The sequence below is a fragment of the Vulpes lagopus genome, chromosome 2 (assembly GCF_018345385.1).
Source record: "Vulpes lagopus strain Blue_001 chromosome 2, ASM1834538v1, whole genome shotgun sequence".
Lineage (NCBI taxonomy): Eukaryota > Metazoa > Chordata > Mammalia > Carnivora > Canidae > Vulpes > Vulpes lagopus.
The window spans coordinates 33,760,632-33,783,585 of record NC_054825.1 but is presented as its reverse complement, the minus strand read 5'-3'; the positions used below and the strand labels follow the sequence as shown (position 1 = coordinate 33,783,585).

The 22,954-nt window shown below is 44.1% G+C and overlaps 1 protein-coding gene across 1 annotated transcript; it reads left to right on the top strand.

The window, feature by feature from the left end:
• The first annotated feature begins 473 nt into the window (after positions 1–473).
• Positions 474–11,884, top strand: LOC121485146 (40S ribosomal protein S29-like). Its single transcript, XM_041745207.1, has 3 exons — positions 474–643; positions 2,436–2,626; positions 11,592–11,884. Exon 3 carries the CDS (start codon positions 11,602–11,604, stop codon positions 11,770–11,772), a length of 171 nt encoding a protein of 56 aa, XP_041601141.1. The 5' UTR covers positions 474–643; positions 2,436–2,626; positions 11,592–11,601; the 3' UTR covers positions 11,773–11,884.
• The last annotated feature ends 11,070 nt before the right edge of the window (positions 11,885–22,954 follow it).

Genomic DNA, 22,954 nt, shown 5'->3' with positions numbered 1-22,954 from the left:
TTTACACTAGGGACATTAGCAAATGCTTCCAATCAAGACTTTCTTCTTTTCTTTCTCCTCTCTGCTCCCTGGCCCCACCTTCTCCCTCCTTCTCCTCCTTCTTCTTTAGAGAGCCTGTTAAACATTTATCAGCATACTGCTGGCTGCAATAGTTCTTTCCTTCCTTCCTTCCTTCCTTCCTTCCTTCCTTCCTTCCTTCCTTCCTTCCTTCCTTCCTTTTGAGAGAGAGAGAGAGAGAGAGATAAAGGCTGGAGAGGGAGAGGGAATCCTAAGAGGCTACACGTCCTGCATGGAGCCTGATGTGGGGCTCGATCTCCCTGTGACCTGAGCTGAAATCCATAGTCAGATGCTTAACTGACTGAGCCACTCAGGCCCTCTGCAATAATTTCAATTAGCAGCAGATAGAATTAATAATCGTATCTGACAATGCTAATAAAAACACTTTTCCTTTATTTGCAAACTTGCAAATACAGAAGGACTCCTCTTGGTGCGAGTCAATTTTAGAAGAATCAGGAAGATCCTAACATACCAACCTGAGAGCAGCCCCTGGATTTGCGCTTTTCCTGGGCTGCTGCTGTGATCTCTGAACAAGACACCGGACATGCATGTATCCTAAGTTGTGTTGTCTCGTCCTTTGAACAAGGTAGGTAGTATGTCCTATCCTTGTCTGAGTTTTAAGCCAAAGGAAACAGAGCCTTAGAGAAGTAACTTGCCTGAGCTAGAAAGTGGCAGAGCCAGGATTGGAGTCCAGAGCTCACCCTCTCAACCATCAGGCTTTATGACTTCGGTATCTTTGTTTTCACCATATCCCTTAAGTACTACTGTTGAGGATCTTCTTCAATATCCTGGCAAAAACTTAAGGCAATCAGAAAAGCCACCAAAGCCAAGCCATGTCAGTGATTTGCTCACAGATTCAGAAATCCACCGTATCTTCAGGCTTGTCCCAAGATGCCAGGGACTCCTTATGTACCTGGTGCTGAAAGAAAGAGCTGGCCCAGAGCAGGAAAAAGCCAGGACTAATGACTCTTGGATAATAAATTTATCACCTATATTTTGAGTACCTATATGTGTCAGGCATTGTTAATTCAGAGCATTGAGGACACAGTAAAATCAAAGCAGTCAAGTCTTCGCACTGAATGGAGCTTATCCCCTACAACAACAATAACTAACATTTACTGAGTGCTCGCTGTGTACCAGCACTCCCCTAAGCATTTTTTTTCCTCCTAAGCATTTATACTCACTATTTCACCTAATCTTTGAAGTAAGATAGTGAGCCAAGAGCATGACCAGTTGGTAGTGTTGGCAAGTTACTTGAGCACAGTGGTCATTTCCCAGGTGTAAAATGGGGATATCATTATAACTACTTCAATGCTTGTTTGAGAATGAAATGAAATGATAACATGTTTAAAAGTGCTTATAGCATAGTCTTTTGTACATGATCAATCATTTGTGCTAGCTTTCATTGTTTAATAACTTTATAAGATAAATATTAGGATTAATTTTTTTATTTCATTAAATTATTCAATGTATTTAAACTAAAAAAAAGAAAAAAGAAAAATGTTTCACCTATTTCTTCACCCCTCACCTCCCACCTGTGGCAATCACTAATCTGTTCTCTATATCTATGAGCTTGGTTTATTTTATTTTATTTTTTAGATTCCACATACAAGTGAGATCATACAGTATTTGCCTTTCTCTGTCTGACTTATTTCACTTAGAATCAGATCTTTGAGGTCATCCATGTTGCAAATGGCAAGATTTCATTCTTTTATGGCTGAGTAATATTCCACCATATAGATATTGGAGTCCATCTATCAATGAGCACTTAGGTTGTTTCCAAATCTTGACTTCTGTAAATAATGCTGCAATGAACATGGGGGTGCAGTATCTTTTTGAGTTAGTGTTTTCATTTTCTTCAGATAAATACCCAGAAGTGGAATTGCTAGATTATATGATAATTCTATTTTTAATTTCCTTCATACTGTTTTCCATAGTGGCTGTACCAGTTTGCACTCGAACCAACAGTGCATTCTCCACATCCTCAACAACACTTGTTATTTCTAGTCTTTTTGATGATATCCATTCTAACAGGTGTGAGGTAATATCTCATTATGGTTTTGGCTTGCATTTCCCTGTTTAGTGATGTCAAGCATCTTTTCATATACCTGATGGCCATCTATATGTTTTCTTGGGGAAAATGTCTATTCAAACCTTTAGCCATTTACCTAATCAGATTTTTTTATATGTTCTTTATACGTTTTGGATATTAGTTCCTTATCAGATATATGATATGCAAGTATTTTCTCCCATTCAGTAGGTTACCTTTTCATGTTGATGATTTCCTTTGTTGTGCAGAGGCTTTTTAGTATGATGTAGTTCCACTTGTTTATTTTTGCTTTTGTTGCTTAGAAACTATGTTTAATGTCATTTCATAGATGTGGAAACTAAGGCTCAAGTCTCACAATTAACACTGAACACCTAGCTATGCTGTCCTTGGAATATCAGAATGAGGAGCACAGAAGGACCAGCTGGAACAGTCTGGGTGCCTCTTGCTGAGCCGGAAGAGAAAAGAGGGGAAAGAGGAAGTCACAGGCGGAGAGAAAAGTCTTCTGAAGACTTACAGAATGTAAGATGAGGCAGTTTGGGCACCAACTGCCTAGTATGAGTGATCTCAGAAAGGCCAGCTGTGGGGGATCCCTGGGTGGCTTAGTGGTTTAGCACCTGCCTTCAGCCCAGGGCATGATCCTGGAGACCCAGGATCGAGTCCCATGCCAGGCTCCCTGCATGGAGCCTGCTTCTCCCTCCTCCTGTGTCTCTGCCATTCTCTCTTTCTCTGTCTCTCATGAAAAAATAAAATCTTAAAAAATAAAAAAAAAAAAAAAAAGGCCAGCCTCTCTAATTGGCTGAGCTCTGGGCTGCTTCGTTTGGAAAACCATTTTACACTGCTCCCGCTCCCCCCACCTCCCTTCCCATCCCCACTGTCCCCTGCCAGCCTGACTAGGTTGCCCCCACCGCAAATCCCACATTCCTACAGCTTCATAAGGCTACCCCTTTCATAGCAGACGCACACACTGTACTATGATTATCTATTTGGGTCTCTATATGCCTTTGGAGGCCAGGAATGCAAAGTCATCTCTCTAGTCCCAGCACCCAGCACTCCTGGTAAGGGCTCAGTAGATGTTAGTTAGTTCGGACAGAAGATGCTTTTATGATCAGGAAGAGAGTAAAAGTCTGATCTTTTACCTCTAGGAGAAGTTTGGAAGCATATACACCTATTTACACAAGGGACTAGAGCATCATGGCTTTTCCCTGCTAATATCTAAAGGATGTTAGTAGGAGCTCATGTTTCTGCATCATACAAAGAAAATTGTTATAGAGTTTAAGTCCTTTGAACAAGGTGTCCGAATTGCTCAGTGTCCTGGAAACATCACGGAGCCCAAATGGACTGCCTGTTGCCTGAATGTACCATGATTTTTCTAACCTTCACAGAGCCCTTACATTGTTTCCATTTTGACCCTTCCAAGCAATGCCTCCGAGGTCATTTCTGAACCTATAGCCTTGCACTCTAGCGAAGTGCATTCCTAGAGGGGAATTGCGGGGTCAAAGGCATTCTCATAAAGGTTCTATTTTTAAAACTCAAATATTAGAAAGTGCTTATGTGAAACCTTGGCTAATGACAGTTACCTCAGAGGCAAATACCTCAAGTACCTTTTCCATGGACGTGCTCTTTATCTGCTCTGACTCAACATAAGGATTCACAACTCTTGCCACCCCATTTTCTCTGAGATTGACATTGCAGTAAGCAGCAGGAATGCCCAGGAGAACATGTCAAGAGAAAGGAAAGACAAGTCAAGGGCAGCAAGAAAAGTAACACTGAAGTAGCTGAAAGAGTAAAGATGGCGTGGGGATGAGAGGAGGGAATCAAGCCAGTTTCTCCCTGAAGTAGGGATCTTATAAAAGTTTTCCTTTGAAAAAGCCACAATGCTAGTAAATAGTGAGATTCTGGTGGGAAGGGCAGGGTTCTGAAGTAGGAAGAGCTCCTCAGGATCCATCCCCTTCTGTTGTAGATGAAAAGATGAGGGGGGTGGCGGGGGGAAGCCTGTGTTGTGAGCACTTGTTTTTCAGTCGTGCTGCATCATGGTCTCTAGCTTCACTTCCATTGCTCTCCACTTATCCCTTTATAATTACTCTACTTAGGCAATATGGATTATTCATTCAGAGCTGGAACTTCGTTTTCTCATTTCACTGAGTTTAAATAGAAATGACAGGGCCTATTCTTCATGTTTAACAATCAGAACCAATTATGACTCTTTCTTTCCCTCACGCAAAAAAACACACCGTCCTTTTCAGAATGTAGTGTTTTCATTCTCTGGCATAAACAGGCCAGTGAGAACAATAATACGGCAATAAAACCTCCGGAGAAGACATACGCTGAATGTAATCAAGAAAGCCCAGTTATTCAGGGTTGGAGAAATAATGCTATGGATACAAAATAAAGAATTAAAATAACTCAGAGGACACTGAACTCATGGGTATGAGTCAGGGCACATTCATGTGTTTTCAGCACAGTGATATGATCAGCTCCAAAGAGTTCAACTTCTTTCTGTCTTTGGAGGTCCAGAGAGCAAGTGCCGAGATTCTTCCTTAGTACTGACCCCAAATTTACAAAACTGCCCAAATTATGCCTGGCCAGACCAGAAACTCTTTCCACTCTTTCCCCTGTAAAAAAAGAAAAACTGAGTCAAGAGCCACTATAAGCATTAGCTCAATTAATCACCCATCCTTCCATCCATTTGTTGAATTCCCACCACGTAAGAGTTTGGTTGGTGAGTTTGGAAATAGCTTCTTAATTGGAAGTAATGGCCAAGTCTTGACGTCTGTCTTTACAATATTCCTGCATATTTGTTCCTTGCTTATAAAGGAGAGCCAGTCCTCTGAGGTTTTTGTCCATCTGTGGAACTAAATGGATGTGGTTGGTCTTCTCTTGTCATCCTAAATAGTAGAGCTGGAGGAATGAAGCAAGAAAAACAATTCATTATCGAAGGGAATATCATTCTTCTGTACTGCATCTTTAAAAAGCCAATTTTTTTGAAATCCAAGGAAAGAGTAGTTGCCGATGAGCCCTTCAGTGAAGCAGAAAGAATTCCAGTGAAGTGGACTGCCCAGGAAAACAGTCCTTTTTTTTTTAGGAAAGAAATACTCTTGGAGATCTATTTCTCATGTATTGATGATCCTGACTTAATTCAGTACCGGAGGCATTTGGCACCAGTGCCATTAGGAAATGACATCCTCAGGCATCTGGGGGATTCTATCCATGGCCCTGCTCTTGAGCTTCCTTGGCAAAATTGTCTATGTTTCAGATTTCAGAGACTAAGGAACCCAAATAGTGTTTCCCTGAGATCCTTGAACAAGTTTGTAGCATGTGACTACCTGAAACTGAAAGAAAGAAAAATGACACAAAACGGATAAGATAAGCTACCTTCTCAGCTGTAAGGTCTGTGAGGACAGGGATCATATTCATTGCTTTATCTCTAGTGACTACCAATATGATGTTTAATGCTCAACATCTATTTGCTTAATTAATAAATATCACTATTGCAGTCTTCCCAGGAAATACTCTCACATCTAAACTGCTAAACAATGGCAAGCACATCAGACTTGGTGTAAGAAAATCCAAGTCTGGTTTCTGGCATTTCTACTTACAAGCTGTGAGCATCAGTTTTCACATCTTTAAAATGGGGTCAGTAGCATCTAGCTCACAGAGCTAACAGGAGGATATAAATCATATAGCATATTTAAGATGCCTTAGCACCATGCCTGGCACAGTGATGTGTGCTTCATAAATGTGGGGTCTGGTAAATAAAATTAGAGGACTGCATAAATCTTAGCAAGAAGCTACTGTGATTCTGAAAAGGAATCACCATTTTAAAGAAAGATTTTATTTATTTCTTTGAGAGGGACAGAGAGTGAGTAAGCATGAGCGAGGTGAGGGGCACAGGGAGAGGGAGAAGCAGGCTCTCCACCGAGCAGGGAGCCCGACATGGGGCTCGATCCCGGGACCCTGAGATCATGACCCGAGTTGAAGGCAGATTCTTGACTAACTGAGCCATCCAGGTGCCCCAGGAAGCACCAATTTAAAATGTAATCACTGAGAGGCACCTGGGTGGCTCAGTTGGTTAAGCATCTGACTCTATTTCTGCTCAGCTCATGGTCTCATGGTGGTGAGATGGAGTCTCTCCTCAGGCTCCACACTCAGCAGGGAGTCTGCTTGAGATTCCTCCCTCCCCCTCTCACACTCACACTCACACTCACACACATGTTCTCTCTCCAAAATAATAAATAAATCTTTAAAAAATAAAACAAAGTGCAACCAAATCATGAAAATTCCAGCTTTTCCAAAGGAAGCATTATAATGGCAGACATATTTAGTAAGGATACAAGGAATATTTTACAAGAGAATCAGTAGATAAAGTTTTTTTAGTACTTACTTGCCAGTTTTTAGTGCTAACTTTTATTTTCATATGAACAAAACAGCTTTCCTGACTTATCAAGTGATGGCTCATTAAGATTTTCTTTCAAAGTTCCTGTTAAGAAAAATTTTCCAAAACTTAGATATAAGATAAAGAAGTTATCTTAACTTATCTGCATGCTCTTGTTTCAATGTCAGAGAGAGAACTGTCCAACAAACTAACTTCAGGACTGTCTGATGCTCTAAGGAATTATCATTTTGTTTGACTTACTATTTATTATCTATTGGAGTCTAAATGTTTCTGTCTCTCCAAAATTTGTATATTGAAGTCTTAACTCCACTGGAGCTATCTTTTGAGATAAGATCTCTAAGGAAGTGCTTAAGGTTAATGAGAGTGAGGCCCTGATTCAATAGGATTAGTGTCCTTATAAGAAGAGACACCAGGGCAGCCCGGGTGGCTCATTGGCCTTCAGCCCAGGGTGTGATCCTGGAGTCCCCGGATCGAGTTCCATGTCAGGTTCCCTGCATGGAGCCTGCTTCTCCCTCTGCCTGTGTCTCTGCCTCTCTCTCTCTCTCTCTCTGTGTGTGTGTGTGTGTCCCTCATGAATGAATAAATAAAATCTTTTTTAAAAATTTTTAAAAATTTAAAAAGAAGAGATAACAAAGAGTTTTTTCTCCCCATCACCCCACATGCATATATCAAGGAAGGTCATGTGAGTATATAGCAAAAAAATGGGCATCTACAAACCAGAAAGAGAGAATTCAGTTTCTCACGAGAAACTGAATTGGACTTCCAGCCTCTAGAACTTGAGAAAATAAATATTTGTTGTTTAAGTCACCCAGTCTGAGGTATTTTATTACGGAAGCCTGGGCTGACTAAGATAACTATGCTTAAAGTCCAGACACTGTAACTTTAATATTAACTTGTAGAAGACTGATAAATTTTCTTTTTCAGTAGGGATGTAAATGATTTCTGTTTGTAGAAAGGAGAGCCCCCAAGATTACAGTTTTATTGACTTGTAGGACATTAACCATTTTTATGTAATGTTGTCATCTGAGCCTTAATTTTCCTGCTCTGTAAAATGCCATTGATAGCTCCTCCTTCCTAGTGTTGCTGTAGGATTAAATATAAGCCCATTGTACTTGTAGGGCACTGTCTAACACACAGTATGCTCTCAATTAAATTACTCTGATTGTTTAGATCAGAGGTCCATAGCTATTTTGTTGCATTTGTACAATGTTTAAAAATATTAGTGGCAGGGGTGCCTGGGTGGTTCAGTTGGTTAACCATCCCACTCTTGGCTTCAGCTCAGGTCATGTGACCTCAGGGTTGGGAGATTCATCCCCACTTTGGGGCTCTGTGTTCAGTGGAGAGTCTGCTTGAGATTCTCATTCTACCTCTCCCTCTGTCCTTCTTCCTGCCCTCTCTTTCTCTCTCTCTCTCTCAAATAAATTAACTAATTAAAAAAATATTAGTGGCCACCAGGTAAAAGCCAGGATATTTCACATATTTCAGATTTTCACTCCTAACAATTTTCACTCCTAACAATTCAAATTGGTTAGGCAACACAAGGCTTAAATACTACATGGAAACCAATGACTCGAAGTGGGTGGCATCTTCCCTTTGGGATGGGCAGGTATTGTCCCACTTGCCATAAGCCACACCCAACTCCTTTGTCTGGTCCTTGAGGTTTCAGTCTCTGGGTTAGAGCATCATCCTCCTCATTCCCTAGCTAAAATAACCCTCACATATTATGCTGAGTGAAGTAAGTCAATTGGAGAAGGACAAACATTATATGGTCTCATTCATTTGGGGAATATAAAAAATAGTGAAAGGGAATAAAGGGGAAAGGAGAGAAAATGAGTGGTAAATATCAGTGAAGGTGACAAAACATGAGAGACACCTAACTCTGGGAAACGAACAAGGGGTGGTGGAAAGGGAGGTGGGCAGGGGGTTGGGGTGACTGAGTGACAGGCACTGAGGGGGGCACTTGACAGGATGAGCACTGGGCGTTATGCTATATGTTGGCAAATTGAACTTCAATAAAAAAAATAAAATAACCCTCACAGTTTCAGAGGCTTCAGAAAATGGGCTCTTACCCAAGAGAACTCGTAAAGGTCTCATGGTTCAGACTGATAGTATAAGAGGTTTTCATGGGGCATTTGCCCCTTTCTCATCTCTTATTTAGCCCTGCAGGAAGGGTATGGTATGCTTAGGCTGAGTGCTAGGATAAGACATCTTCCTGAGGGTCTCTGAGATTGTCATATCCTGCCTGTACAGTCTCCATGACTTAACACCTTGCAGCACTGCGTTTGAGCACTGGACTAGCTGATGATAATAGTTACTTTAATATAGAGCTCCCACCTATGCCAGCCACTTGCTGTGGGCCATCCTGTAGAATCCTCCAAATCATCTGAAATAGGCATCACAGGTCCACAATCTGAATTTTCAGAGCCTAAAAACCAAAATACTTCTTATTAAAATTGCAGATTGGCAGGTTAGCAAAGTCTGACCTGAACCAACATGAAACTGTATGCAGTCTTTATTTCTCTCACTTAAACACTCTCACATTTTGCTGCAAAAATACTGATGTGTTTGATTACTGGATTCTGCCCCATGCCCCTCTGGAGATCGGCATTCACAATGAAATTTTTTAAAAAAAGATTTTATATATCTGGGTGGAGGGGAGAGTGAGAGTGAGCAGGAGGAGGAGCAGAGGGAGAGGGACAAGTGGACTCTGTGCTGAGCACAAAGCATGATGTGGGGTTTGATCCAATGACCCTGAGATCATGACCTGAGCCAAAATCAAGAGTCCAACAATTAGCTGGATGAGCCACCCAGGCACCCCTCACATTGAACTTTCTAAGCTTTGAACACATCTGGCTCCAAGGTTTTGAATAAAATATTGAGAATATATATTATAACCATTTTACAGATGAGGAAACTGAGTCCTTGAGAAAATTTTTTTTAAAAAAATCCAAATAAGTGCTTTGCTATAATGACCACCCATCAGGGAGTCTGTCCTGGATGACCTGGGGCATGTTGCCTCTCTGAACCTCAGAGGGTTCTCTGAACCTCATAAAAAGAAGGGTAGCAGTACTAGCTAGCTGTTACCATGCACTTAATATGCTTCAGGTCATTTCATTCTCTCTAAACCATCCTATAACATAGGCAATATTGTTGTTGCTCCTTATTTTGTCGATGAAGACACTGAAGTTTAAAAAAATTAAACGATTTGCCCAAGGTCACCAGCCAGTCACTGGAGAGCTTGTATGTAAACCAGCTCTGTCTGAATTTGGTGTCACACACCCTTTCATGGGTTTCAAGGGTCCTCACAGCTCTAAAAGGAGTTCCTTTCTTTTGTATCTCTATTAGATTGCTTACTGAGAAAAGTGTCTGGCCCATTCCACCTCTTGGTCCTCACATTCCAGCAGTCATCAGCTTGACAGAGAGGCCCGGCATTCTTTGAAACTGGTGTTTACTGTTCTCTACCTCTCACACCCCAGGGGAGCGTTCCAGCCATTCAGAGATGTCCACTTTCAAACTACTGCAGGCATTTTCCAAAACATCATTTTCCATGACTCAGTGGTCTGTCTCTCCTTCTTCCTGCTGTAAAGGTTTCTGCAAGTAGGTGCAACATTTCTCTAAGGGCTTTCAGCTCCAACAAGTCTGATCCAACAGGCCCAGCTCCTCAGCTCCTGTTAATGAGGTCTGTCCCTCCTCTTTCTTTCCATCTCTTCTAGGTGATTGCTCATCCTCTCACTCAAGACATAAGAAAAATCACAAGAGCTTCTGCATTGGCTAGGTGTGGGAATCCAGGCGTCACTGAAAGAGAGTTGAGGGCCATGCTAGAGGAACTATCACCTTATAGCCAGTTTGAGTGACCAGTCATGTCTCTCAACCTCATTGCTGGAAAGAAATGTCTCTTGGCAAGAAATGCAGTGGTTTGGTTTGGGAAATCAGCTGCCTGTAATCCACCAATGAAGAGATGCTACATGGGGGGAGGACAGCATCAAGGTCTCATCTCACTCTCTCCCCATTCTTTACCCTCATTATTTTGGGCAAGACTTTTAAGCTCACTGGAACTGTTTTATTGTCTGGAAAATTAGGATAAAAACACCCAGTTCTGCCCATCTCAAAGGACTGCAGGGAAAATCATAGTAGTAATGGATTTGACAAGCTTTGTGAACATCACATAACAATTATTAAGGTAAGCCTGAGGGCAGTGGGTGAGTTGTAGCCAAGGAAGAGGAATAAAGATCACAGGAGTCAGGTCTACAAAGAGATGAGTTCAAAAATTCAATAGACTCAACTCCAACAGACCTTGACAGGTGATCCTGGGCTTACACATATATTTCCAACACACATCCCTTTTTCCTGCATCAAGATGATTGTGAATTACTGGGTTTAAGAATGACTGAGAGATTTTGTTTCTGTGTGTCATTTGAAGCATTTTTTTATTCCTGAAGATTATGGCTTGCACAAGAAATGCAACAAGAGTGAAAATCAAGAGAAACAACAGACAGCAGAAACAAACCTGCACCTACCTTTGGTAGTGAAATGATCAGACTATTATAAAACAAATGTATTTATCAAATAAATTATAAACTTGAACATATTTGTAGGGAATAATAAACTGTAAAAAAATCTAGCAGATATGAAAAAGAACCAAATAGAACTTCCAGGAATAGAACACTGAAGTTAAATACACCATAGGTTCATAGACAAGTCTGGGGACTAGTCAAGTTGGGCGAAGGTGAGAGGCAATGCCTGTCATGGAAAGAGACACTAAGCTTGGTGGAATTGGAGGTGGTGGGTGAAGAAAGGGAAATATAAACTGGACTTCTCGGAGCTTCAGGGATCTCAAAGGTAACAATGGTAGCATTAGCAGAGGGGCCAGGTTCTCAGGTGGCAGCAGCCAGAACTTCTCTGGGAAAAATGGAAAAGTGATAGCACAAAGAAGCATCGCCAGGTCTTAGTAAGTCATTCAGAAATAGGGCACTGTCCATATGTCATAAATTACAACCATGATGCAGAACAAGAAAGAGTAATTAGTAAACTCAAGAATTACTCTTGAAAATCAGCTCTACTTTTTTTTTTTTTTTTGCCTCGTTGCATCAGAAAGAGCAAGATGGGTCACCAGCAGCTCTACTGGAGCCACCTGAGGAAGTTTGGCCAGGGCTCTCATTCTTGCCGCATCTGTTCAAACCGGCACGGTCTGATCCGGAAATATGGCCTCAACATATGCCACCAGTGTTTCCGTCAGTACGCCAAGGATATAGGCTTCATTAAGTTGGATTAAGTGAACTTCCTTGAATGGGTCATCCAAGATACCTACCTTAACTGCATGTCCAAGAACCTACTTTGATCCCAACTCATTGTACATAAAATAAAAATACTCCAATTATGAGTGTTTTAATGTGAAAAAATAAAAAGAAAATCAGCTCTAACTAAATGAAGGCCATTTGTGTTTTTCTGTTGCAGAGTCTTAAAATTGAAGCCAGGAATCGAGATTCATGAAATCTTTTCAGGAGGTAAGACTTCTAATCAAAATGAAAGGTCTTATGAAATGAATGGAAACATAGATCCAAGTCTGGAATCATTAAACTTGGCGCTCAGGAGAAACTACAGAATGATTGTAGGGCAATCCCTTCATTTATATAAAAGAGGAAACCAGACGGATAAAAAGAAAGTATGGCAGAGAGATGGATCACATGGGCAGTCTCTTAGCCTCCACTTTGAGACTAAGCAATACAACCCAACCACAAAAGCAGTTTCCCTTGGCTTAGCTTTCTAAAAGAAGAAAGAAAGAAAGAAAAGAAAGAAAGAAAAAAAGAAAGAAAGAAAGAAAGAAAGAAAGAAAAGAAAGAAGGAAAGAAAGGAAAGAAAGAAATTTATATATATTTATATATATTTATTATAATATATATATATATATATATATATATATATATATATATATATATAGTAGATGGAGTTGTGAATGCTGGCCCATCTGGTGAATAATTGGCAAAAATCAAAATATAGTGAAATGAGGGCTGGTCTAAGTAAAGAGAAATGAGCAGTCAGGAAAGGCTTGGAGGAGATAAGCTTTGAGGGAGGCCCTAAGCACTGACACCATGTACAGAAGGAAAGGGTGCCACAGGCAGGGGTGATGTTTTAAGCAAAGACCAGGCGGTGGGGTGCATGCTTAGCCAATTCATTTATTCAACAGACACTTACTGGGAGCCGGTTATATGTTGGGCACAGCAGATGAACGGAAGATGGTCTCTGGTTCATGGGGCTTACGTCCAGCCGGCTGGGGAATGTTCAAGACTCTGTGATACATTTCCTGAGGAGAAAGAAGAAACCAGCAGAGGGGTTGGTAGACCAGTAAGGGCAGCGACCTCTCCTGCAGGCAGGGGGCAGTGCCATCACTGCGGGATCAGGGACCCATGGGCCCTGAGGCCCTGCACTGGCTTCCAGGGTGGCCTGAAGCTCCTCTGTGCTCAGGGCTGCAGAAGAGAGCGCGCTGGGTCTGCAGCCTGGGTGCCCGGCGGAGCGGGCTTGCTAGTCGCCGTCAGTACCCCTGGCGGGAACCCACAGCACCTCGGGCTCCAGCCTTCGGGTGCCGGGCAAAGTAGGAGCAGCGGGCATTTCAGGGTGCTGGCACTGTGGGTGCCTCTGCTTCTTTACATTCGTGTGTGCTTCCCAAGTTTTCTCTCTTAAATATGCTCCACTTTAAGCATCAGAATAAAATCATGAAAACAACTTCCTAAAAGTATTTATTTCAACTATTACTATTAACCACAGGTATAAGTGCACTGATATGGAAAGGCGTCCACAATACATTACTGACTGGAGAAAAAGAGCATCCACAGGACAAAACAGAACGTGACCTTATTGTCATAAAACTTTCTACTTGTGTAGTTGATTGTATATACATAAAAAGTCCTGGAAAAACCTACATTAACTTCTAGTGGGGAGAGGGGGAACTTTACTTTTATACTCTCCTGTCATGTTTGCATAAATATGTGTCACTCTGGCCATTTTTAAGCCAAAATATACAGAGGTACTAGGTGCCCTTTATTCGCTTCATCCACTCCGGGTGGGTGGCGTGCTAGCTAGCGCACTCTCTCCCCCGCCTTCTGTCTGGCTGTCCCGCTCTCTGGGCAACAGGGAACGTGGCCCTTCAGGCCTGCTCAGATCTGTGCCCATCCCACCCAGACAGAAGACTCTTCAGGTGGCACTAATCTTGGGCTCCTTGGACCTGCCCTTTCGTCGCGCAGGTCATCACCCCCTCCAGGTATGGTCTGGCCTCGTGGAGCAGGAGACTCACAGGTGGTTTTTCTCCGCTTCCTCTGTGGCTCTGCCCAGCTTTCCTAGTCTAGAGAAAGGCCTCTGACAGAGACGGTGACGGGGGTGGGGGCCCCTCTGGCTAGTTCTGTCCCGTGCAGGGAGGGGTGACTAGGGAAGTCCTCCAACCTTCACCCTTGGCACCTCCCCCCCCTCACCTCGGGCTCCACACAGGCTTTCTTCCCTCTTCCCCTCTCCCACTCTCTCTGCTCCCTCCTCTTCCTCAGCCCAGCCCAGGAAGGAGGTGGAAATAATTAACACCTAAGTGGAAACTCTTTCACAAGGGTTTGTGAGCTCCACCATTAATTTGCATTTTAAACCTTCTGTCGCTAATTGTGGAATGCAAGCCTTTGTCTTTTCTGAAAGGAAGGGCTGACGATGGAAATCTGGGGAGGGGAGGAGGAGGTTCTGTTTGTGCAGGGCCCCCCAAGCATCTTCCTTCAAGCCTGGTGCAGAGAAAAATAACCTGAGTTGGGGGGAATGTCACCCTTCACAGTTGGTTTCTGGAAATGAGCTCTGCAGCCTGTCTGTGGCTTGAGGCCCAGCTGTCTCCTCCCCGAAGCAGGCCAGCCTGGCACTCCTGCCCCTGCCACGGGCCTGTGTGAGGTGGGGCTGGGGGCCTGGAGATAGGTCTGATCCTGTTAAAAGGGGCAGAGGACTCCAGAGAGGAGTGAGCAGCGTGCGTTGGGAGAACGTTACAGTTAACTTTTTGAATGGGAAGAGCATTCACCAAAAAATAAAAAAGGTTCAGAAGTGAAAAGCAAGTGTCCCTTCTTGGAGTTTATGTGAAACGTGCACCATCTGTTCATGTGCAGATCGAGGTTCTAAGTTTCATTTGATTCTATGCTGTTCTGTGTGCGTGGCTCGTGGGTTCTCACCTTGCTCCCCCGCACAGTCTGTGCTTAAACAACAAGTAAGTAGGGGAGTTACTGACTTCGAGCCTAACCAATACCCCATTTAGTGATACTCCACAATGATTTTGAGGCTGATTCTTTCTGGGGTAAAACGTCATTTGATTTCTCAAATGGATGACACACTGCCTTGCCTTAAACATGGCATGGCCAACTTCATTTGGTTTTGTAATCTGTCTCTGAGGCATCACCTCTGTGCTGCCCTCCTCTTTCTGTGCCTTTGACCAACCTTTCTGCCGTGGCTAGGTTTCTGGCGGCAGACCCCAGCAACCGTGTTTAATTCACTGCTGCTCTCCGAGAAATCAGCAGATGGCCAGCCTTGATGGGACAGTGTATAAAGCCAGAATTGTCAAGGGACACAGTCCATCCTCTGAGGAAAGAGTGACCACTGTTCAGAGGCATTTTCTTTTTTACTTCTATTCTGGGTTCTCTGCATCGTAGGTAGCTGGAGTTGCAGGAAACCTAAACCCATGGTGGGTTTCCGGCTGTTATGGGAGCCAGGAGCAGTGAGGGCGGCCTTAGCAGGAGGTGGCGTGAATATTTGATGACATTAAAATGCTGTGGGTTTTGTTCCTTTCCTGGAGTGCTGGAGGGTAGCATGGCACCTGCCCAGGACCCGGCCTGAGGGAGGGTTGGTGGTGGTTTTGGGGACTGGCAGGCAGGTGGGGGAGGTGGCCCCTGTAGTTGTCCTGGCTCTTCCCACTGAAGAGTGGGCCCACGGAGAACAAACTGGCCATGACAGTTTTAAGTAAATACACAATTGAAAATTCCACCAGTGGACTTTCTGATGAAAATAAGCCATAGGGAAGATTGTTTAAGGAGTGGCCGTGGTACCATTGCGAGTTTCACCACATTATTATCCTGGATCTTTTGTTCCATTGAACTACGTACATACTCACCTACTTTGCCTGTTCCTCTGTTGAGTTGTACCTTGCAGATCTTGATGATTCCGGTACACTCTTCATAAAATAGGAAACTAGAAACTAACCCTTTAGACTCATAGACTACAAACACTTTTTCCCAGTTTTATTTATCTTTGTTCATGGCACTTATTTTTGCCCTATAGAAATTGTCACATTTTCATGTGGTCAAACATATCCATTGATCCTTTTGGTTTCTGGGTCACATAATCTGCTTAGAAAGTACTCCACTTTTAGATTCTACGTCTTACATGTTTTCTCTGAGATATATGGTTTCCTTTCTACAGTTTAAATTTTGCATCCAACTAAAGTTTATTTGGGTGTAGAGTCTGACTTCATGATTCCGTCCAGCTGATAAGCAATGACCTCCAATCATCGAATGATCTCTCTTTGCTCATTAAGCCGAAGTGCCGTATTTATCATAAACTGAATTTCCATGGGCACTTCAGTCTATTTATGGTCTCCTCCTCTTTTGCTCTACTATTTTTTTCCTCTGCTGTGAACTGTTTTAATTATTGTCATTTCATGATGTATTTTAATAGCTAGTAAGAGTAGTGCTACTTCATTATTCTTCTTTGGCCTTTCCCCACATATTTCCCTATGTTCATTTTTCCGGATAAATTTTATTTATTTATTTTTCCGGATAAATTTTAATGCCATTTTATCACCTCTCCCTCCCCTCCAGTCCTCTTTCTATTCTAACTGGAAAAGCACTCAACATTAGTTGAGGGAGAATGACATTTCAAAAGATGGGTGTGTCTTCTCATTGACTCCAGTTTTCTTTTATGAATCTCACTAGATCTTTAAAATTTTCTTCCTATAGATCTTACAGACTCTTGGTTAAATTTGTCCTATGAATTTTATCTTTTCAACCACCATGGCAAATGAACTATGTGCTTTTCAGACTTTCTCACTGGCTGTGTGACTTTAGGCAAACCACTCACTGTTGCCGGGCCTCAGTTTCCTTTTGTGCAGAGATGGGAGTGTGCCTCCCAGATCCCTTAGTGTGAGGCCAGCCTACAGTGTGAGCCGGTCCTCCACTCTACGCAAGATGCTGGTATGTTCAGGGGCAGCTCTGCCCTCATTGCATTTTCATGAGAAAGACCCAGGTCAGCTCAGTTTCTCTGGTCCCAGCTGTGCAAACAAATACCTGGGTCAGCCCTAATTGGAGCCCCTGTGAGTCCCCTGCCCCCTCCAGTGATCCACCGAGTCTCAACTGTGCCCCGACTCCTCTCTTGCTGCAGGCTGGGGAGTATTCCACGCCCAGCCGCCCTTTGCCGGGGACCCACCAGGTGCCAGGCACCGTGTTAGCCTCTGGCCGGGCGCTGGCTGTTTATCTGGTCGGCGTGGACAACCACTGTGCAGAATTCACACCTCCCAGCACAATTTGTGTTTCGGGCTCAATTCTGAGTTTGTTTGGGCCTCCCGCGTTCCCTGAACAAATGAACTGGTCAAGGGTCTTTTTTCTCCAAGGTGCCACAGAAGACACAGCCAGGGCGGGGAGGGGCGGGGGCGGAGATGTGAGGCCTTGTGCGGAGGGAGGATGCTCAGACAGGGCACTTCTTAGGGGGACAAGAATGTCCCCACTGGCCAGCCTGGGGAAAGCCTCCCACCCCAGCAGGGTGTCTTCCACAAGGTCCCGCTGTGGCGCACCCCGCTGTGCGGAGGACTGGGTGACAGGCTCACACTCCCGGCTAATTCCAGGAGGGACACGTTGATGCCATTTATCCTAATTGTTTCTTTAATTGAAAGTCAGCAAGAGAAGCACAGGTTTCTTTCCCATGCAAAAGAGGCTGGAGCTAGGAGAAACAAGCCAGAGGCATAAGAAAACAGATGCTAGCTTTAGCCTGGCTTTGGGGAAGGAGGGCTTTGTGCCTGTGTTCTTGCATCATAATGTATTGGAGTTAATTTGACGGGTAGGGGTGCTTAGTTAGCCAAACACTTTAATAGGATTGAAGGAAGCTACTCTCAAGCCTTGCATGGATGAGAATGGACTGGCTAAGCCCTCTTTTCTTTAAGGAAATAGCCCCCACACTTGTGCAGGCCAAAATAATTAAGTAATTAGCAAAGGCATTTGTCAAAATGCCCAGTGAGGCTGACGAAAATGACAGCTTTGAGAAGGATGAAGAGCTTGCAAATAGCATTTTCTCCAAGCTCTGCGCTGGGGTCAGGCCTGGAGCCTGCGAGAAAAAAACGCCTGCCTGGGACTCCAGAATCCCAGCTCAACCTTTGGGGTTCAAGTTCACTTCCCTGTGGCAAAAACCAAGGTCCTATTACTAAAGAGGTTTTCTTGAAAGGCCTTTGGAACATCAAAGGGCTCTAACACCAGAAAGTAAGTGAAAAATAAGGGAGTCATTTTCCTTTTCAAAGGATTGAAACTGTTAAACAGCCAAGTCTGTGGTGGAAAAAGCATTTGTGGTTTACTGACATTGAAAGGCTGGGGAAGTAGCTCGAGGTTATAAGGCTGTCAGCACCATCAACAGGGAACTGACTGCGCACCTACTGTGTGCGAGGCAGATTCTTGAGTTTCCTTAGGGCCAGAGGATCTCTACCCTGCAGAGGCTTGCAGTGTTTGCTACGTGTAGTGGGGTAGACTGGTAAATCGAGATTCTCCCAATGTAAGAGAAAAGCAACCCTGGCAGCAATAACCAGGTAGGGTCCCTTCAGTGTGTCAGGCACAGGGTATCTCATTCGGTGCCCCTGACAATCTTATGATGTTGGTGTTCATTTTTCTCTTTTAGTGGATGGGAAACAGGCTCAGGGAAGTCAGGAAACAGAGCCAAAAGGTGATGCGAAGGACAAGTTGAGAGCAATGGAGTCATAAGGCTTGGGGTTGACAGCAGATTCTACTTCTCCAGGAATAAGCACTGAGAAAAGATCCTTAGATTTGGAGGCTGCAGTTGGCCGAATCTGGAGGGTGTTGCTTCGGGGGAGTGAAATGGGTGCTCAGATTTCCAAGAAAAGGTTATGAAGAGTGAGTCTTCCAAAAATAGCCAAGGGAAGAAACATCACCATCCGTTCAGTGGGGGATGCTTCCTGAGCTGGGGGTGGGAGAGATGCTCAAAGAGAGGGAGAGTTTGAAGATGCCTGAAGGGGAGGAAATAATTGAGAAAGGTCTTTCCTGGAGGAGGTGGCCCAGAGAGTGACATGCAGCTTAGGGAGGAGGTAGCCTTGCTGGGGTGGGGGGAGAGGCAGAGGAAAAACTGGAGAGACCATGTTAAGTTGTGGTGTTTGAAGTTAGAAAGGAGCCAGGCCATTCAGAGGTGCTTTGGGGGGGGGTGCGGGGAGGAGGGTGGAGAGGACTTTGGTGCGGGGGAAGTGACTGACTCAGGTTCTGTCTGTGGAGGAAGTCAAAATCTAGGAGGCAGGGTATTTCCACAGCTGTACACAGTGTCTGGGCTGGGGCTGGAGGTGCCTAGTGTGGGAGGCACAGGATCTTAGAAGGCCAAAGGTTAGGGGCCCTCTTCATGAGTTCCGAATGATGGCAGGCCAAGAGCACATCACCTACCGATGTCTCCCAGAAATAAGGCCAAGGAGGCTGGAAAAGGATGACGGCAAGAACAAGGGGAGAGCTGTGTACGTGGGAACAGTCCGGGCAGTGGTGGTGGCATAATGACAGAGAGGACAAAGTAAAACCTTCACCTCTTCTTTTTAGAGGTGGTAAGAAATATTGGGGCTCTTGGGGTTGGGCCAACCTGGCTTCTAATCCTGGTACTCAACTTACTAGTTGTATGACCTTGGAAAAACCATCTGGTATATCTCTGAATTTTAAAGCTCATCTACAAAATGGGGGTGCCACACTCACTCATAGGATGTGTGTGACAAGTAATTAATGATTGTAAGAATCTGGAGCAGCAGTACCTGGGGCATAGTCGGTGCTCAGTAAATGGCCACCTCAGAAATGTTGGAACTGGAAGAGAGCTCAGATAGTCCATCCAACAAATGAGGAAAAGGAGACCCAAACAGATTAGGGAAGATGATGGAGTTCCCATGAGGTCACACAGTGCATGAGAAAGGCACGTAAGGGAGTGGGTGCTGGATGGGAAAGATTCTGGAACCGTCAAGGTCCCCGGCCAGGTGCTGGTCTGAATACAGATGGGGGCGTGAGGGTGTGTGTTGGGATTGGGGGCAGGTGATGGCTCTTTCCAGGGTGACAAGTGCTTACCAGGACATAAATGAATTTTCCAGGGTCATACAACTAGTAAGCTGAGTACCAGGATTAGCAACCGGATTAGTCCAACCCCCAAAATCCTAATATTTCTTCTAAAAAGAAGAGGTGAAGGTTTACTTTGTCCTCTGAGTCATCACGCCACCACCACTGCCCCAACTGTTCCCACTTCCGCTCACCTTCTCGGTGTGTGTGACACCCTATGGCATCTGTAACTGGAGGTACCATGTCTGTTTGCTCTTGATCTAAACCCCAGGCACTGGCCTCCCTCTTTGGTCTGTTCGCCTCTGGTCTCCGACCTTGGGCCCATCATGGCAGCAGTTTCTCTGCATGGAGATTAATCTGGAGTTGACAGTACCTACTTTTCCATGCCTAGTGTCTGATACAAGTGCGTGCACTGTAAATACTTACTGAATCAATGAATACATAAGCTCTTCTTTGTTTTTGGTGGCAGCACTTTTCTCTACTCACCTCTCCAGTGGTTGGCTGTGCATGGGTGAAGTGTCTAGGTTCAGGAGTTTGACAAAGGAAGGTTTAAATCCCACCTTTATCACTTAGTATTGGTGACCTTCTCCAAACTGCTTCACTTCTCAGAGGCTCAAGTTCCTCATCTATAAATAAGGATGATAATATTTATTTTACCTTCTATGACAATTCAGGGATGTATGGCTAGAATGTTCTTAGCATCGTGGCTGCATGGCACTCTCAGTAACAATGGCTGTGTTTTATTATCATCATAGCACTGGGTATGGAAGCACACACACATTTACCTTTTCTTAATTTTTTTTTTTTTTTTTTTTTTTGAAGCTGAGAGCCTCTCTTGTCCCACATTCTAGAAAGTACGATCTGACCCTATCTCCCACCTCCAGGCCCTGCCTAATAATGCTCACTGGGTTTGGTGCTGCAGTGAAAGAAGAGCCAAGCACACCATCCCCTGATTACAACCCCAGGCGTCTTCACCCTCAGCTGGGAGTGTCCTGGCAGGGTGGCCAGGTAAAGGCTTGCTGCAAACAGCCTGGTGTTTTGGGGTGCTCACCGCCAGCAGGAGAAACCCTCTGCATGGAAATTACTTTAATTTGCAGTTGACAAAAGGCAAATTGCTGGCATTTTTTTGCTGGGAGCCTGGAATGTAACCTTGTACAACTGCCCCAGACATTCCAGGTGACAGCTTCCATTAGCCCGGCCCAGATTTCTAGTTTCAAGGAGGGGGTAGAAAAAGAACATAAGTAATTTCACAGGGAGCAAAACCCCCAATCATGATTTAATTCTACCAACTTCTGTGACTTCAAATTCCCTCTTCCTCTTGTCAGCATACAAAGCAGAGTCAACATGGACTTCCTATCGCGTGTTTTTCTTTGCTTGACTTTCACCGGTGTATTACCACACTCCACTGGCTTGTCCTTTTAAGTTTGATGGGAGACATCTTCCTATGGTCTACCCCTGTCTGATTTGTGTGTGACGTGACCAGAAGGTCATGAGAGTGAGGCCTTCTCTGCTGTCTTCCTTTGCACAATGGCTAGGATGTTGGGGGGTCTCTACATATTTGTTGAAGGAATGAACGAGTAAATGGATGGATGGGTAGTTTCCAGATTTTTCCCAAGGACAGAGCATCGTTGTCTGTCTAGTCAGACTTCTATAGCATTCCAGAAGGAAGGGCATCCTTTAGTTGCGGTGCTGGTCACCTTCCACTGAAAATATGTCCCAGAGATGCCTGTCTGGGGCGGGGTTCCGTGGAATGTAGGCTGAATGGAATGCCTCCTGGGCCAAGGGAGAACGTGGGGCTGCTGCTGCCATCTTGTGGACAGTATTCGAAACACAGGAGAAGTGACCTACGCGGCCTTTGCATCCTTTTTCCATTTCTCTCAAACAAATCTTGGCTGATTCTCTGATGGAATATTCTCCTTTGCAAAGCACTAGGCTACATTTCCGGATGCATGCTTAATCTGTTTATATTCCTCTGTTGAAAGCATCGTCATCATAATTATAATAGCTCACATTTATTGAATTCTAGGCACTGTGCTAAGTGCTGTATTATCAAAAAAACTCCTTAATGCCTGGGCTATTATTACCATCTATACAGCAGAGAGAGGAAATTGAGACTCAGAATGGCTGCATGACTTGTACTTAGCTAGTAAAGGGGAAGAGGGAACCAGGACTTGACCCCAGCCAGTCTGGCTCTGGACATCCAGTCACATCGTGCTTTAATGGTTTATGTGTTTTGCTTCCCCAACAAGACACTGAGCACCAAGAGAGTTGGTCAGAGCTATTGAGTGTGGGGATTTTATGTATCTCTGTGCACCAACTATGCACCAGGACTCTGCTAGACTAGGAGAATGTAAAGATCTGTTCAACTAGGGAAAAGTATTCCTCGGTATGTGTGCAGCGAGGTTGCAAAGCCACAGGAAAGACACGGACTGTGTTCCTGGAGTATAATTTGTAATAAAGATAGACAAAGGTGATGAGTGTATGTGTGTGTGGATTAACAATTTAACAAGTTATTTACCATTTTATTTTATATGGACTAGCCTCCCAGCACTGAGGAGGTATAAACCACAATCATTATTAAATCCATTCATCCATATGTTTCTTTGCTCCTTATCCTGGAGCGCTTGACCCAGACCCATGTGAGAAGCAGCTCATTGGCAGCTGGGGGTTTGAGAGGCGAGATTGGTAGCCTCTCTCTTGGAGGTTCCAGGGATGGAAGGGACCTGCAGAGAGTATCACGTACTCCACATGGCCTATATCATGAGTTGGACTTCCCCAGATAAGCTTTCCTTGTTTGATGAAAATTTATAGGCAATTTGCATCTGATGTTGTAGTAGACAAAGCCCCCAAATCTGATTAAAATTAAGAGATTGTGAAATGGAATACACAACTTAGAATAAATGTGTAAATTAAAGCAAGGTTTCCACCAAGCTTCAAACTTGCAGGTAACCCCCAGGCTTTCAGTCTATTTCCCTGTGTACTAAGGTCCTTGGGGTAAGAGTCTGCCACATGCCCATGTATCATTCCTCCATACAGAGGCAGTGTGGCATGGGGTGACTGAACTCAGCACAGCTGTCCTTTCCAGTTGATTCAAGGACTTGGTAAGGAGCGTTTTCCTGTGGGCCAGGCACAGGCAGAGACAGGAAGACAGGGGCTTGGTCCTGT